General features: G+C 35.5%; 1 protein-coding gene across 3 annotated transcripts in view; it reads left to right on the top strand.

Moving 5' to 3' along the window:
* LOC150097166 (uncharacterized) overlaps positions 1-17,067 on the top strand; it is a 201,597-nt gene that overhangs the window by 179,584 nt on the left and 4,946 nt on the right. For all 3 annotated transcript variants that reach the window (XM_090407304.1, XM_090407305.1, XM_090407303.1), the window contains 2 exons: positions 3,345-3,534; positions 10,378-10,576. In XM_090407304.1, coding sequence (XP_090263430.1) covers positions 3,345-3,534; positions 10,378-10,576 — 389 coding nt within the window. The remainder of the gene's footprint in view (positions 1-3,344; positions 3,535-10,377; positions 10,577-17,067) is intronic.

Here is a 17,067-nt window from a genome sequence, read left to right on the forward strand (position 1 = left end):
CTGAGCTTCTCATAATTACCAGCATTGTAATTCCTCTTTCCTCAGAGAAATTTTCATGGCTGGCAGCCACCCAGGTAATCACTTCATGGTCACTCTCACCAACTGGAAGGAGATTTGACACTTGATTTATAATAGCATCCTCTGATGAGATAATTAAATCCAAGCCCCGCAATCCTTCTACCCTCTATCCTCTTTAACCATCAGTCTTTCTCAGGCTGTGTTCCTCTGTCCACCCTGAATCTCCCCATTTTTTTGTTTGTCTTGCACACTTCTTCTCTCATTCTCTACACTCGCACTGTCTACTTCTTCATTCAGAAACATTACTTCAATCTCTCCTTCCTTCCTTACTCTCCTGCTCTTTCATATTACTTCTTACTTGCTCAGATTCATTTTCTGCACTCACTGCTCTCCCTTCCGGCAGTAGTCTGTCTCACACTTAAACCATTCAGATGCAGTTCATTATTCTCATACAGTTCAATTCATCCTTCATACTCATTCCACACATTAACAAACTGCACTCCTTTCTCTTCACACATTTCTGCTAACATATCATATATAATCCTTGCTCTCTGTCTCATCTCATCACTGTCATACCTGGACAACACACTGACTATTTTTCCTATCACACTATTACTTTTATCCTTCTCAACAACCTCCTGATATCCAATCCTACATTCTCCTTCTTCCCAGTCAAGTCATTGTCCCTACTATCACTACCAACTCTTGTTTCACTTATTCATCATATCTGATGCTTCAATCACTCTGTTCATTTTACCCCCAGGAAAAAAACCTTGTGCATCTTCTCATTTATGACACCTATAATAATCGAATTCCCAAACAATGCCATTCACAAGTCTTTTGTTACATCTTTCATACCAACATTATTCATTTCATCTTCTTCACTCTTCCATGCATGTATACAGTTCTCTTCATTTCACTCTGCATCCACCTCATCTTCACTATCAGCTTTCAAATTTTGAATCCTTTTTTCATTGTCTTTCACTGTTGCTATTTTGTCACCAGTCGCACATGCTTGTTTGCCATCAACCCCCACTCACCATCTTACTATTAATTGCGCTCTGTTTTTCAGCTTCCACTACATTACTATTCCTTTCATCATTCTTTACTACCTTCAGTTGTTTTGGTCAACAGATTACTTGTTCGCTTTTTCAAAACTTTTTTTACTACAATTTTGCTTCTCATTTACAGTGCTCTGATGAATGTTTACATAAAGACTTTAAATGGTACATTCCTTTTTCACCTCCTGTACATAAATTCTAAATTATCACACAATGTTTTTCCCTATTTTTACTTTGTACAATCTTGCAGATTGTCAATTAACCCTCATAAGAGAAGCTTTTCTAATTTCCATACTTCAAGAAAGCTACTAACCAAAAAAGATAATCCTCCTGATTGATTATTGTGTTGTGTGTTCAAAAAACCTCACTTAAAAAGAGAGAGAGAGATCCAGACATGTGTAAAAAAAAATATTACACTGCCCTATGTATATACTCCTGTTTTGAAAAATACAAGGGTGGTCTGAAAAGTGCTCGGCCTAACAATGAAAAAAAACGAATTTATAATTTCAAAATTATTTTTATTTTTCAACATAATCTCCCTTAAGACTAATACATTTAATCCAGCGATGCTCCAACGTCATTATCCCTGTAGTGGTTCTCAGTAAGATCTGCAAAATACTCCTCTACAGCTGCAATCACCTCTTGATTCGAAGAAAAACGCTGACCACCAGGAAGAGTTTTAGTTTTGGAAAGAGACAGAAGTCAGAGGGAGCCAAATTTGGCGAATAGGGTGGATGTTCCGACAATTCATAGTACAGATCCCTTAATTTTCAGATTGCCAAAACACTTATGTGGGTAAGTGCATTGTCTTGATGAAAGATGATGTTTTTCTTCTGCAAACTGGGTCTTTTCCCATGAATTTTTTCTTCTAATCTGGTTAAAAGATCGAAATAATATTCCCCGGTTATTGTTTTACCCATTTCAAGGTAATTAATAAACGAAATTTTAGCATCCAAAACACTGATGGAACCGACTTTGTCTTCTTTGGCACTAAAGAACCGGCTTCTGTCCACTGTTTTGACTGCTGTTTGGATTCTGGTGTGTAATGGTGAATCCAAGTCTCATCCATAGTAATAAATTGACACCAAAGATTTTCACGCGAGTGCGTTTTTGATCTGCTGTGAGCAAGCGCTGCACCCATCTTGCACGAAGCTTTTTCATATGCAATTCTTCATGCAAAATATATCCTACACGTTCTTTTGAAATGCCTATGGTCTCAGCAATTTCACACACTTTGACTTGCCAGTCATCCAATACCATATTGTGCACTTGATCAATGATTTCTGGTGTTGTTACACTTTTTTGGACGTCCTTCACATGGATCATCTTCAAGGCTGGTACGGCCATGTTTAAACTTGGCAGCCCGTTTCTTAATTGTAGAAAACAAAGGAGAAGAGTGTCCATAAACTTTTATGAACTTCAAATGAATATCTTTTGATGTTAAACCTTCTTTTACAAAGAAGGTTTAACATCAAAATTTTTTTAACTGCACAATACTCAGTTTTATCCATTTCAAGGGATACAGACAACACTTTTGCTTCAGACAGCTGTATAAAACAAACTACTTGATAGAATGACTTGCAGTTTTAAATGGATGCTTATGACAGATGTACCAACTTAGACAAAAAAACTTACCGATAGTGTTGCCATCTGTGGTTGAGAACTTTACAGACCACCATACGTATACAATGGCTAAATTTTGACAGGATAAAGTAGGTAGTGCCCAGTGTTAAGTATTGTACACAAATACTAAGACTATTTTTATTTGATAACAAATAAAATAAATAAAAACGAATTCCTTGATTTGAAAACAAATAGTTTGGAGTTTTTCATGTTATTTTTAATTTAAAATATAAAAGGAAAATAAGTTAGCAATTAGAGTTTGGCTAGCGTGTATTTTTTTTTTCTTTTTTTTTTTTTTTTTTTTTTTTACAGGGAAAAGGTTAAATAAAAGCCAATTAACCCAATAGTGGGGAAGGGAAGTAGTAACAAGAGGGTGGCAAAAGTTAAGAATATTTTTGAAGACCCTCCAGATATATATACACACACACATGCATGCTTTTGCCACCTTTTCTTATTTCTACTTTTTTTTTCCTACTTATTTCTACTATGTAATATATGCATGTATATACTGAAATTTTGATAAATTAGGATATGTGGTGATATAAAGAGATCTGCAAACAGATTAGAATGAATTTTTACACGAATCTTATCAGGAATGCATTTCTATACCACACAAGTAATATAAGTATTTTTTCCCCTTAGGAAAGAAACCGAAGAAATAAAAAAGAATATCTATACAAATCATATCGAAATGTCTGTGCCCAGTTATGCTGTCTATCCTGTTCACACATTTGTAATGAAAAATGGTAGCTATTTGGTCTCTTCTAAGAAGCCTCTGTACATACAAATGAACAATTCAGTATCTGAATTTCTGATTGCCCATCAATTCAGAGTAAGATCTTTGTAATATAGTCTTTAATATTAAAAATAATAGCTAATTTTTCTAGAGTATTTGCTGTTTTAAGAATACTTGTGACATAAGACTGAATGATATATGCACGTAACCACAAGAAAGATATTTATTTAACCAAATATTTCCAGACCGAAATATTTGGTTAAATAAATATCTTTCTTGTGGTTACTTGCATATATCATTCATTTCTAGAGTATATCCATCTAATTAGTAGAAGCATTTAAACAAAATATATTAAAACTAAATCCAAAATATTGTAAATCCCAATTAATGCACCCTAAGAAATTACAAATCAGCTATGAACTGTATGAACATTTCTAGAAAATTTTCTCACAACTACCTGGAGCTCCAACCCTATTCCTGATTTCTCATAAAAGCAAAGACAAAAAAAAAAAAAAAAAAAAAAGCAGAACAAATTCATGTGATCCTCTGAAACTGCTTCCACTCTTTTTTAATAGTAATCCCACCTCATAAGAAGTTGTTTGACTTCTTATGAAGTCAAACATTTTGAATATAGGGATGGGCAGAAAATAGATAGAGAAAACAAACTTTTTAACATTACATTTTTAGACTGGCTCATTTGTTAACTACATTTGTAGACTGGCAGAGAGGGGGAGGGGGGGGGGAAGCTGGCAACCCAATTACAGAAGTTAGTAGACAGACAGACCATAAAATGGGAGCAAGCTTTAAGAGATCTTTGTACCAGACATAATTGAATGCCTTAAGAGTTTCACAGGAATATTGAGAAACTCAATATTTTGAAATGCCATTCATTCAAAGATAGGTATTATAAACAAGATCTCCTCTTGATATATATTGGTGATTATTTATTAGATGAAGAGTTTCCAGGCAGCACAAAAGTTGGCTGTATAGAAGGTGGAGCACACATAATTTGATAATTATTTCCCTCTTAGGAACAGATGTTTAATTTATTTTTTTAATGTGAATCTCATCATGAAAGGTCATAAATGTATAGCACATTAGTATCAGTACTATGGTTGGGCTGAGGGTTAGATAATCCATAAAGCATGCTGTAAAAACCAAATGTGAAACTTTTTCAAGCCACTTCATGCCTCCAATAAGCAGGCCATGGTCTCATATCAGATGATGAAAACATTCACCACTTTCATAAGCATCAGTGCTTGTGGTGGGATTTGAACCCACGACATGTTGGTTGGAGAGTAGGTATTATCTACCTAGCCAACTAGGTTGAATGGAAGCAAAGTTTCAAGTTTCAGGATAAATACCAGTAGAATAGAAAAGTATGAAAATGCAACAGAAAACAAGTCAGTTTTGGAGCAAAGACTTTGGTATCCAGTTTGGACAAGGTTCTTCTGATTTCCTTCTGGCAAAAAAACCAATAGAGGCTTGAATGTTATGAGTTTGGAATGATACAAATACAATTTACCAAGACCATTATTTTAATAATTAGAGGAAAAGTAAAAAGGCAGAGGCTTTTTTGTTGTTTTTGTTTGTTTTGCTTTCCTGTGCATTAGAAGTGGAAAGCTTGGACAAAAGTTACAGCTAATAGCTTGGAAAAGAACTACTATAAAGCATGGCTGCCATTTCAGTGTGAAACAAGTTTTTCTTTTTAACATTTCAAAATCAATTTTATATTTCTTGATAATTTGTTCACAATTATTTTGAGCTTTAGTATAAGCAGAAAGGAAATGTGGCTTTCAAAGAATGCCAACGGCTGCATGTGCATGATTCTTTTCTTTGGTACGCTTCTCAGAGAACCAAAGGATGAGCATTTAAAGTTGATTGGGAATAAAGTGGAGGAATTTAATTAATTAGAGAATGCAGCATAAAAAAAATGTAAGACCTGTTCCCTGTTAGGGATTTAAACAGTGGGGTCGGAAAAAATAAATCTCAGACATTTAGAGTTCTGGAAAATTTGAAGAAAAGAACAAAGCTAATAATAAAGGTAAGCATCTGGGGATTTCTGTTCAGGACATGCACTAGTCATTGAGTTTTCAGAGGCATTGTGTTGTCACATCATGTGTTCACATGGCATTAATATTTTTGAAAATAATCTATTGCCAGATCCTACCTTGTTCAACCAATCCTACACTGAGGATGGCATGTTAGTTTCAAGTTGTAAATAAACATTATCATCATTTTTTGTGTTTACATGTTAAAAGTATATGAACTAATAGTCATTATTAAAAGACTTGTTGATAACAGTAACTCCATGCTGGTTCAGGATACAAAAGTGTACAGGGTTTTAAGTAGGATTAAAAAATGAATATCATATTGAAGAGAACAATATATAAGAAATTTTTAAGAAGTAAAGTTGAGCAGATTTTACAAGTGAACTATAGACTCGACTATAAAAACATTACTAAAGAAAAAATGAAACAAGAACCAAAACTTGGAGTCTCATTGCCAAACACTGAAGATAATATTGATTGATTCAGCTAGAGAGCTGAATCAATCAATATTGAAGACAACTTGTGAAGTTGTCTGCAAAGATAGAAAAATGGAACTCCATAGTGGACACATGTTAAAAGAACAATCCTGGAGATTTAAAAAAAAAAAAAAAATTGAAAGTTCCTAGTAGGGGAGCTATGCTAGGATAAAAGTAGCAAAAAAAGTCATGGGAAGACTTTGGTAAGAATATACAAGATAAATAACAGGATGGTGGGAAAATGTTATGGAGGCTATTGAGAAAGCTTAGAAATGGAGGAAAACATAACAGTAAAAGGAATAACAGATGATCAAATAGATATAAAAACTAAAGATATTCTGGAAAGTAATTACTTGGAAACAAGCAGTGACAGAATAGTATTAGAAAATGTTCAAGGGAAATGCAATCAGGAGCACATATTGGAACATACTCGAGGTAAAAAAAAGAAAAAGCCTGAAATATGGAAAAGGCAGCTGGATTAGAAGATGTAGACCAGAAATGCTGAAATATTGATATATGAAAGTTTTTACTGTGGCTCCATTGCATAATTCAGAAGGTTAAATTCCAGTTGATTGAGTAGAGCTATTATAGTTCCTATCTGTAAAATGGGAAATAAAACTGAATGGGAAAGTTAGAGGAATTTCTTTGCTGAGTGTTCCAGCTAAAATTAATGCAGGCATACTCAAGATGAGATAAAGAAAAATTGTGGAAGGGAAACTTGAAGAATAAGTTTGGTTCAACTCAAATGGAGGTTGTCAGGATCTGATTTTCATTTTATGAAAAACAGTTGAGAAATCATGGGAATATAACAAAGATTTATATTTAAGTTTTGTTTTGGTACTTTGTCATATACATTTTCTATAGGCATGCGACAAGGTGCTAAGCTGTTGAAATCTACAATTATATGATGTAAATGAGAAACTATATCAGGCATTATTATTTGAGTTGTCTGTATTTGAGTTGTCAATGTAGTAGTTAGAATTGGAGGTATATGAAGATGGTTTAACCACCATACTTGGCCTGGATGTTTAGATATGTCCATAATTACATGGATGCAAAGCATATATTTTTGATCTGTGGCCAGTTGGGTTGTGATCTATATTTATATCGTTAATGTGAAATCAAGTGTGAAACAAGGGTGCACATTATGAAGGAAAGTGTTATGTTAAACCTAATGTTAAAATTAGAGCGATTAATTCCTGCTCTTTGCCTTATACAAATGATGTTGTTACTCTATTAAATAAATAGAGTAAAAGTCTGTAGGATTCTTGGACTGAAACTGAATGACTATTGTAACAAATTTGGGCAAATATGAAGAACAGTGAAAGACGGTGTTCAAGCTAACTTATGGGATTGGATGGTATACCAGCTCGTGTTGTACGAGAAGCAGCTAAAGAATTGTCAGTACCCTTGACCATTTTGTTTAATTTGAGTCCCGGGTCTGGGTTAGTCCCGAGCGGGTGGAAAGAGGGGAAAATAGTTCCACTGCATAAAGGTGGTTCCAAGACTGTTGTTGTAAATTACCGACCGATTATCATATCAGGAATCATTGTCAAGGTCTTAGAGAAATTAGTCAAGAAAAGAATACAGGATTGGATAGATGAAAATGGGATATTGTATGGGGGACAACATGGTTTTGTGAAGGGTAGATCATGCCTCAGTAACTTGCTCACGTTTTATAACACAGTGACGGCTGAACTGGATAGGGGTAATGGGTTTACAGTGATACTACTGGACCTTGCCGAGGCCTTTGATAGGATACCACATGGAACCCTAATCAGTAAACTGGAGCAGATGGGGATAGATATAGGGTTGGTGAGATGGATAGGGGGTGGTTGAAGGAGAGATACCAGAGAGTGGTTTATTCAGGAGTGGAGTCTAAAAGACGTCTTGTGACTAGTGGAGTGCTGCAAGGCTCTGTTCTTGGACCACTGCTTTTCAATTTGTTCATCAATGATATTGGAAAGAAGTTGAGAGGAAGTGTTCACTTGTTTGCTGATGATGCAAAGTTAGGTAGAGCAATTGTGAGTACACAGGATGATTTGGATAGTTTGGAGGACTGGGCTAAGAAAAATGGATGTTAATTTAATGTGGCAAAGTGTAAGGTTATGCACTTTGGGGTGAAAAGAATAGCAGCAGTATATCGCATTGGTGGAGCCGTACTCAAGGAGATTGATGAGGCCAGGGATTTGGGAGTGTTGGTGGATAGGGAGTTGAAGTTTAGGGGCACATTGCAAAAGTGACTAAAACAGCTCACCAAATCAGTTGGCTTCTGAAAAATACTTTAACATGCAGAGACAAACAAGTTGTTGTTCCTCTGTATCGAGCCTTGATAAGAGCCCATCTGGACTTCTGTGCCCAGTTATGGGCACCAGGGTTTCTTCGTGATGGGGAGGAAGTGGAGAGGGTCCAGAGACGAGTGACCAAGATGATAGCAGGTCTGTGTAATGAACCTTAGGAGAATAGGTTGAAGATTTGTGGGCTGCAGAAATTGGACGATAGGCAAAGGAGGGGTGATATGATGGAGACATTCAAATTACTGAAGGGTTTTTATAAGATTGATCCAGAAGATATTTTTGAAAATATGACTGGTGGTGGGAGGACTAGGGGCCATGCATGGAAGCTGGGCAAGAGCGTGGTTGACAAGGGTGTTAGAGCTAGGTTTTTTACTTGGAGAGTGGTGAATGAGTGGAATAAGCTTCCAGAGTCTGTTGTGGGTGCTACAACCGTGAATGAGTTCAAGGCAAGGTATGATAGATACTGTGTGAATGTTGAATAGTTGTTCTTGACATGATGTTAGGGCCTCCCTCAATGAGTCTGTCGACTCCTTGGAGTTTCCCGGAACAATAATAATAATAATAATTAACTGAGAACTGGGTTAGAAATAAAATAGTTGACCAAAGACTAGAGACCACAGATATTTATTATAGAGTTATGAGAAAAAGGAGAGTGAATATATGGCATCAATACAGAATCATTAAGAATTAAGAGATTGGGGAGTAATTGGAACACTGCTAATATTCTCAGGTTACTGACATTAGCTGATCACTTAAACAGAAGGGAAGAAGAAAGGTTAGCAAAATAGGCTTCTGATAACAGAATGGCAGTGGAAAAAATCATGAAGAAGACCAAGATCTTAGTGGATTGATGCAATTAGAAGCACTTTAGAAGAGTAAACCATAAGATCAGATAATATTGGACTCATTACAGACAACAGGCTAATATGGAGAAAAATTTAAACATTTATGTTTGTTGTTTATGCATCTTGAGATACACATCCAGAATTTTGTGATGATAATGATTATATAATGTAATGCTGTTGAACATGTTGGTATTTTAGTTAAGTGTTTGTGTGTAAGTATGTATTTTTAAATAAAATAAATTTAAAATGTGCATCTGAATGTGCACAAACCACCTTATGGAGGTGATGAAGAATTACATGTTTTTCTTATCAGTGTGCCCACATTGGCAGTTAATCAGTATACAGTTCACCAACTATTCCTCTTTTTTTTTTCTTTTCTAACAGTGGGTTGATTGGTGTCAAGCTGTGTGGTTGTTTTTCTTCTATATGTGCTTCAGTTTTTCCTCAACCCCAAATATATTTGACAATACTATCACCTGTAATATAAATGGATTTAAATTTCTTGGTGCAAGATCAAGAATTATTATAGTTTAATTTTTCAAGAAGGACAAGCCTTATTAATTCAAGGAGCTATACAAGCTCATCCTGAAAGGCTTTTATATACATCCATTTATGTGAGATTGAGACCTTTGCAGAAATTTTTTACTTTTACATTTATTGTTCAGTTAAATCTCACCTATTTTAGCTTTCTTCAATTCAGTGATGCAAATTATGTCAGTATAATAATTCTATAAATCCTCTGATTGTTAGATGCTTTCCATTAATACTTTGAATGTTGATGGTTCTTGTGTTCAGGTCTTTTGTATACGAAGTTTGTTCCAGTAATGCTTTTCAATGTTAGCCCTGCTTTCTTTGTAGACAGATCTGTAAACATTGGCGGGAGGGATTGTATAACTGGCAACAGCTCCAGCTAATATAATATCCAATTGTATTGTGCCATTATGTTTCAACCAATATATGATACAATTTGGTTAGCAAAATATCAATTTTTGCATTCATCCTCATATTCGTATGGCTACATAATAACAGAGCACAAATAGAAGGATGGGAATTAGACATTGGTTTACATTAGACTACATTTCTTAGCGGCTGCATAGAGATTTTCATTTTTTATCCTTAAATAATCCTAGATATTAGCGATATATGTTTCACGTGTGAGATTTGCCCATTCCTTCATAAATTTTTCAGAATTTTCACACTTGTGCTTTTGAATGCTATATCAAATATAGTGCATAACAATTGAGGAAAATGTGAAATTTTTCTGTTTCAGGGAATGCTGCTTTTCAATTATCTGCAGTCTAAAAAACATTCAGTGCTTCGGGTGGAATCATCATGTAACAGACAAGAAAATGGAAGAAGTTATGTTGAAAATTCTAACAGAAATCAAATTAAAAAAGTTTTCCAACAAGAGAAACTTATACAAGGTGATTTTAAAGTTGTATGTCAGTTATATGGAAATGAAGACATAGGTGAGGCTTGACTTCTTATTTCTGCCATAATTTAAACTTAAATTTATTTCTTTTACGACATGTATATCTTAAACATCATCAGCAGTTCTTGATTTCAGATGTAAATGTGAATTACATTTCATATTACTGAATTCATGAGGCTTTTATGCATCATACTGAGTTCTACTTCACCAAATATAATACTACATGACTGTTATAACAAAACAGGTACAGAAATGATCAAACACAATCCTAAAAATGTTTTGTAATAGTATCTTTGCATTTGGTTATCAAACTATAACCTAGAATTGTTTTTAGCATATGTACCAAAGACATATTTTGTTTAATTTTTCCATTATAATGGTGCAGATTGAAACCAAATATAATATATAATATGGAGGCAGATGGCTGCACATCAAATTATCCTAGTGTTTGTAATGCACAGCACACACTTCCTTTTGATATGTATATTGTGATGCAGTCAGCCAATGAACAGCAAACAAAGAGAGTAGAAGTTCAACTGCAGGCTATTGAAAATAGCATTTGACCAGGGAATGGAAAAGATGATGGGAATAGCATGCACATTGGCGAATAAGCTCAATGAGTGGAGAGTGAGTAATTATTAAGGGTAATTTCAGCTGTGGGAATATAGATTGGAAGGAGGACAGGACACATGGGAAGAAGGAAATGGAAATTTATTCCTTAGTAAAATAATTTACTAAGGAATAATTATCTGGGACAGCATAATGGAATGTACTAAGGGTTTGAGAGTGCTCAATCTAGTAATTGCATCTGAGAATTTGTCTATAACAATATGATCACGTTGCCACCAGTTGGTGAGAGTGATTATATGGTCTTGACCTGGGGGATGGCTAAATGTGGAATTTTCAGTTAAGAGGGGTTATATGTGGAATAAAGGGCTGGTAAATATGACAAGCTTATGAGATTGCTTGGATCAGTCATGGCATGTGAAACTGCAAGGGCCGGATGTTGATAGCACATGGGAAGTAGTAAAGGAATGTTTGAGGGAAATAATGGTAGACTGCATACCTAGAGTCAGGGAAGTAAATCAAATGGGAGTTAAAATGGATGAAATATTATCATGAAGCTGGAGCTGCAAAAAAAGAAAAAATTGTGGAGGGAATTCAAGGAGAAAGGTGACCAGCAGGCTCATGAGCAGTACAAAATATGGGCCAGGAGAGTAATCATTGTGGTAATAAAGGCAAAAGCAGAGTTTGTAAGGAAATTAGCAGAACAAAGATGATCCCAAACAGTTCTTTCAATATGCTGTAAGTATAAACAAGAATGTTTATGGCAGAATGATTTTAATGAATGCTGATGGTAGGGAGGTAACTGAATTAGTCAAAATAATAGAATTACCAAGTGAGCACTTTGCAAGAGTATATCATCCAGGTGGAGATATTGCAGTAATGAGAGAGGCAAAGACATATAGGGGAACTGAGGTAAATGAAATGGAGGTGCACAGCATATTACAGAACCTTGATGTGAATACAGCTATGGGATTAGATGGTATACCTGCTCAAGTTTTATGGAATTGTCAGTACCTTTGACCAGTTTAATCTAAGTGTCAGCTCTAGGGTAGTCCTAAAGGGGTGAAAAGAGGTAGTTCCATTGCATGAAGCAGGCTTCAAGACTGATGTAGCAAACTATAGACCAATCAGCATAATAGGAGTTGTTAAGGTACTGGAGAAGTTGGTCAAGAGCAAGATAGATGAATAGATGGAAATGAGATACTATATGGGGGGCAACATGGTTTTGTGAAGATCATAACCTCAGTCACTTGCTCATGTTTTATAATGCAGTGACAGCTGAGTTGGATAAAGGTAATGGGTTTACAATGATACTGCTGGACTTTGCAAAAGCCTTTGACATAGATATCACGTGGAATTCTAATCAATAAACTGCAGCATATGGGAATGGATATAGAGTTGGTGAGGTGGATAAGAGGGTGATTGATGGGGAGATATCAGAAAGTAGTTTATTCAGAAGTAGAGTCAGAAGAAGGCCTGTGACTAGTGGTGTGCCACATGGCTCTGTTCTTGGACTGTTACTTTTTAATTTGTACATTAATGATATAGGAAAGGATCTGAGAGGATATTCAGTTGTTTGCCAATGATGCAAAGTTGGATAAAGCAATAGTTAATACAGATTATGCTAAAATTTTGGGGTGAAAAGTGTATACCACATTGATGGACCTGTATTCCAGGAACTGACAAAGTCAGAGATTTGGGAGTGTTAGTGGATATGGAGGGCACGTAGCAAAAGTGGCTAAAGCCACTCTCAGATTACTTGGTTACTGAAGAATATTTTGATGAGCAGAGACAAGCAGGTTATTATTCCTCTTTATCAAGCCTTGATAAGACCCCATCTTGACTGCTGCATGTAGATCTAGTCCCGTGGGTTTCTTGACGATGAAGAAGAGGTGGAGGATCTAGAAGTGAGTGAACAAAATGGTAGCAGGTCTATGGAATGAACCTTATGAGATGAGAACAGGTTGAAGATTTGTGGTTACAGAAACGGATAATGTAATTGCGACATACAAATTACTGAAGGGTTTAACAAGATTAATACAGAGGAAATTTTTCAGAATAGGTCTGGTGATGGTGGGAGAATTAGGGACCATCCTTGGAAACTGAGCAAGAGTGTAGCTAGCAAATGTGCTAGAACTAGGTTTTCTGCTTGGAGAGTGGTGAATGAGTAGAAGTCTGTTGTGGGTGCCATGAATGTGAATGAGTTCAAGGCAAACTATCAGAGATAGTGCTTGACATAATGTTTAGCACCTTCCTCAATGAATCTATGGACTTCATGGAGTAGCCCTTATTAATAATAATGTAATATTTTGCTGACTGTTAACTTAGTTCTCTTGGTTCTCTCTCCTATTTTCATTAAACCCATTCAAGTTGTTGGGTGAAAAGAAACATTATCAAATCATATAATCAAGTATTAGTATTCTGTAGATTGAACAACATCTTACATGAGAGATCACCATTTAAAAAAAAAATCAGTTTAAACTTATATGGAAGTTCAGGGGTCATTTTTCCAATTTCAATAGAGCTGCTATAGCTGAGTCAGTATTGACAGTTTCCCCTTTGGTTGGAAAGACCAGAGTTTGAATCCTATCTAAGATGCAAAGAACCTTTATAGGGGATTTTTGGTCTGAAGATGAGTTAACTGGTCTCATAGAGAAGTGACAGAGATTTTCCTCTCAGCAGCTCAGGATTTTCATCTTATAAAATTAGCAAACCAGCAGTAAATCCAACTATAACCATAATAAATTTTCATGATGGAATCTTGAATTTATATCTTAGTAATGTTTCTTTGAATTGCTACCATACATTTCAGATCTGAATAATTTAAAACTGTTTAATTATGTGCTCAAGAGAGAATTGCATTCCAGAATGACTTTGACAAAAAATAAATAAATAATAAATTAAAGGTTTGAATCATTATTATTGAATCCTTTTTTGTGAACTATTAATTATTTGTGGCTAAAAAAAAAAAAAAACCTTCCATAGACATTTGTAAACAGGAAAGAAATCCATTTGAAAATAGCTAAGAAGTTGTAGCAGAAGTCTGCCAGATGTCAAGGAAGACTGTTGGTAGACCTGCCCAAGCAAAGATAAGTTTAATATTCTGTAATATTGGCAAAAGTCTATGCATTTCAGTAAAATTTTATTTATCTGTGATAGTTGATACAAAATATATATTGATTGTCTATACTCTTGGTAAGTTTGTTCACAATTTTTGTGTAATTACAGCTTACAGTAAATTAAGGCAAAATGACAATGAGAAATGAAAGAGTGGAAAAGAATAAAATGAGAGACAGTGAAGAAAAATAGGTGGCAAATTACTAGTGTGATGCTGTGTGGAGATTCTGTTGTTGAAGGTGTAGTGGATGAGAGGGTGCCATTGTCATTTTTACAGGAGCAAGGATGAGCAGGGTAGTTGGATGGTTGATACTTGGAATATAAGAAGTAAACATGTAAAGTAGGTATAGGGCTGTGGAAATTAATGATTTGTTTGGGTAACGGAATGTGAGGATTATTGAAGAAGGAAAAAAACAACATGCTAGGAAGGGCAGTTATTATGTAATGAATGCTTGATTGTGAACAAAAATCCTGAATAGTATGCTAGCTGAACTGTGTGATGAAAAAGGGGATTGCATTTTATTACTGTGTGGAATTCATTCAAGAGACAAATGTAATTGTATAAAAGTCTTGGATTGTATTCAAATGGATTTGGTCTGAATCAGCTGAAATACTTACTAGAAGAGAGCCGGAGTAGAACAGGTGTGCCTGACGTGTTTGTGAATGAAGAAAAGAACATTGTGAAAGATAGGAATGTGAGAATAGGAATGAAAGATAGACAGGGGAATGTTTTAAGGAGAGTGGATTCTAGAAGAGAAAATGTGTGTATGGGGTGGCTGGGAGTAGTCGAATCTGAGAAGATATATGGGGGTTAGAGGTTATAAAGCTGGATAGTCAGGAACAGGTGTAGAAAAGTCATAAATGAGGGGTCGCATGGATAGGACTGGCTATAGACCAGAAACAAATTGCTCTGCTTGTTTATGAATGCCAGGAGTATCAGAAATAAAGGAGATGAAGTTGTTCCATTGGGTTTATTGACCTGCAAATAGCTGCTGAGAATGATATCCTGAAGGATATGATGTTTTTCTTGAGGATAGTAAGAGCAAGGAAAGGATGGAGAGCATAGTGTTTATGACAGCAGGAGAATTATGCAAAGCAAGGATTAAATACAAGGGAGCAGGGGGCAGTGGTTATGAGGTAGTATTATGTGAGATAGAGGTTGACTGGGTTAGATATGACATGTTGCTATAGGTCAGAAAAATGTATAGGCAAATTGACTTAGTAAGCAAGAGAAGGATGATCATTATGAGTAATTTCAATTATGGTATTGGAAAAGAGATAACATTTGGAACTCAGAAAATGCATTTTTTGAGTTCTTAAACTGGGCAGTATGTAACAGAAAGAAGACAAGGGTTGAGTCTTAGATCTGATCATATCATCAGAAGATATGATTGTGAATGAGGTTTATAATATTCCTCTAGTTGGTGAGAGGTGATTATGAGTGACTTTCTTGGTTGTAGCTAGTCATATGAGGACCTCTGTGAGAAAAGGATATGTTTGGTAATTATGAAAAACTAGAAGACAACTGAGTATAGCATGAAAAGAGGAATTTTTTTTATTTATGATATTTTATATCCTGTTGGGAGTTCTTTGTCTTTCTGAATCCATAAGACCACTCTTTTCTCCAATTGTTTTATGTATTGTCACTTTTCATCATACCATTAGCAAGCACAAGTGATCCCAGACCATGATATGTAAAACAACCCCAGACATCTTTTTAGCTTTGTTTAGGTGCTTGTTGAAGTCCAAAGACTCATTGCAGGAGGTCCACCCACTTATGTCTAGATTATATCCCTATTCTTCTATTCGTAAGGCTCTGTAAATTGCATTCCTTCAATCTGTTTTTATCTCACATTCCAGTGATCCAGGACTGTCTTAGTGAACCTTCTCTGAGTCCTCTCTAAGATATCTTAATTTCCTTGGAAATTAGGTGACCAGATCTATATACACAATAGTCCATATGTCATGACATTATACAGGAGAATCATAAACTGTTTGCTTCTATACATGAAAATTCTCCTCAGCATTGTATAATCAATTGTGATGTCCTCACAATTTTAGCAAAGTGATTCCTAAACATAAAGTCTTTATTCACCATCTCTTCCAATCTCATCTCCTCTGCCTCTTTCAAACTTTTTGCATCAGTGGCATTCTCTGTATCCTATCCTTGCCCTCCAAATTTCAAGAACTTATACTTTGCAACATTGAACTAGTAGCTTCAATGATTTGCCCACTGACTGGAGATCCTCATGTGAAGCCATAACATCTGCTCTGCTCTACTCTTCATATCTTTGCATCATCTGCATATCTCCAATAAATCTGTCCAAAACAGTCCCTTGCAGCACATTACTGGTGTTCATCCTCTTTTGGAATATCACTTCCATACACAATCAGCTGGTAAACTATCTGACAGCCAATCACCTATCCAGATCACTAATTTATCATCCAACCTCCATCCATTCCAATTTAGATACCAGCTTGTCATGTGGTAGTTTATCAAAGGCCTTTGAAAAATCCTATATATCAATGCATATGCATCTCCCTTGTCCAAAAAATTCAGCACTTTTGTAGTCCACAAACAGATTTCTAAAACAATGCTTCTGCTTAGGAAATCAGGCTAATCATCATGGGGAATATGGTTATTATCAACTTAATTCTGACTCTTAGTCCTTACCCACCACTCCAACACTTTAACCACAACCTCAGACAGATTGATGTATAATTAGTAATCTCAATTTTATCATTCACTTTGTGAAGTAGAACAATTTTTCCTATTTTCACTCTTTTGGGACTCGCCCTACTGTAAAACTTGTAAAACAGGTTTGTCAAGGGTGCTGTTGACTA

This window comes from Typopeltis vanoorti, chromosome 17 (genome assembly GCF_054136105.1).
Source record: "Typopeltis vanoorti isolate ZY-2024b chromosome 17, IOZ_Tvanoo_1.0, whole genome shotgun sequence".
Taxonomy (NCBI): Eukaryota; Metazoa; Arthropoda; class Arachnida; order Uropygi; family Thelyphonidae; genus Typopeltis; species Typopeltis vanoorti.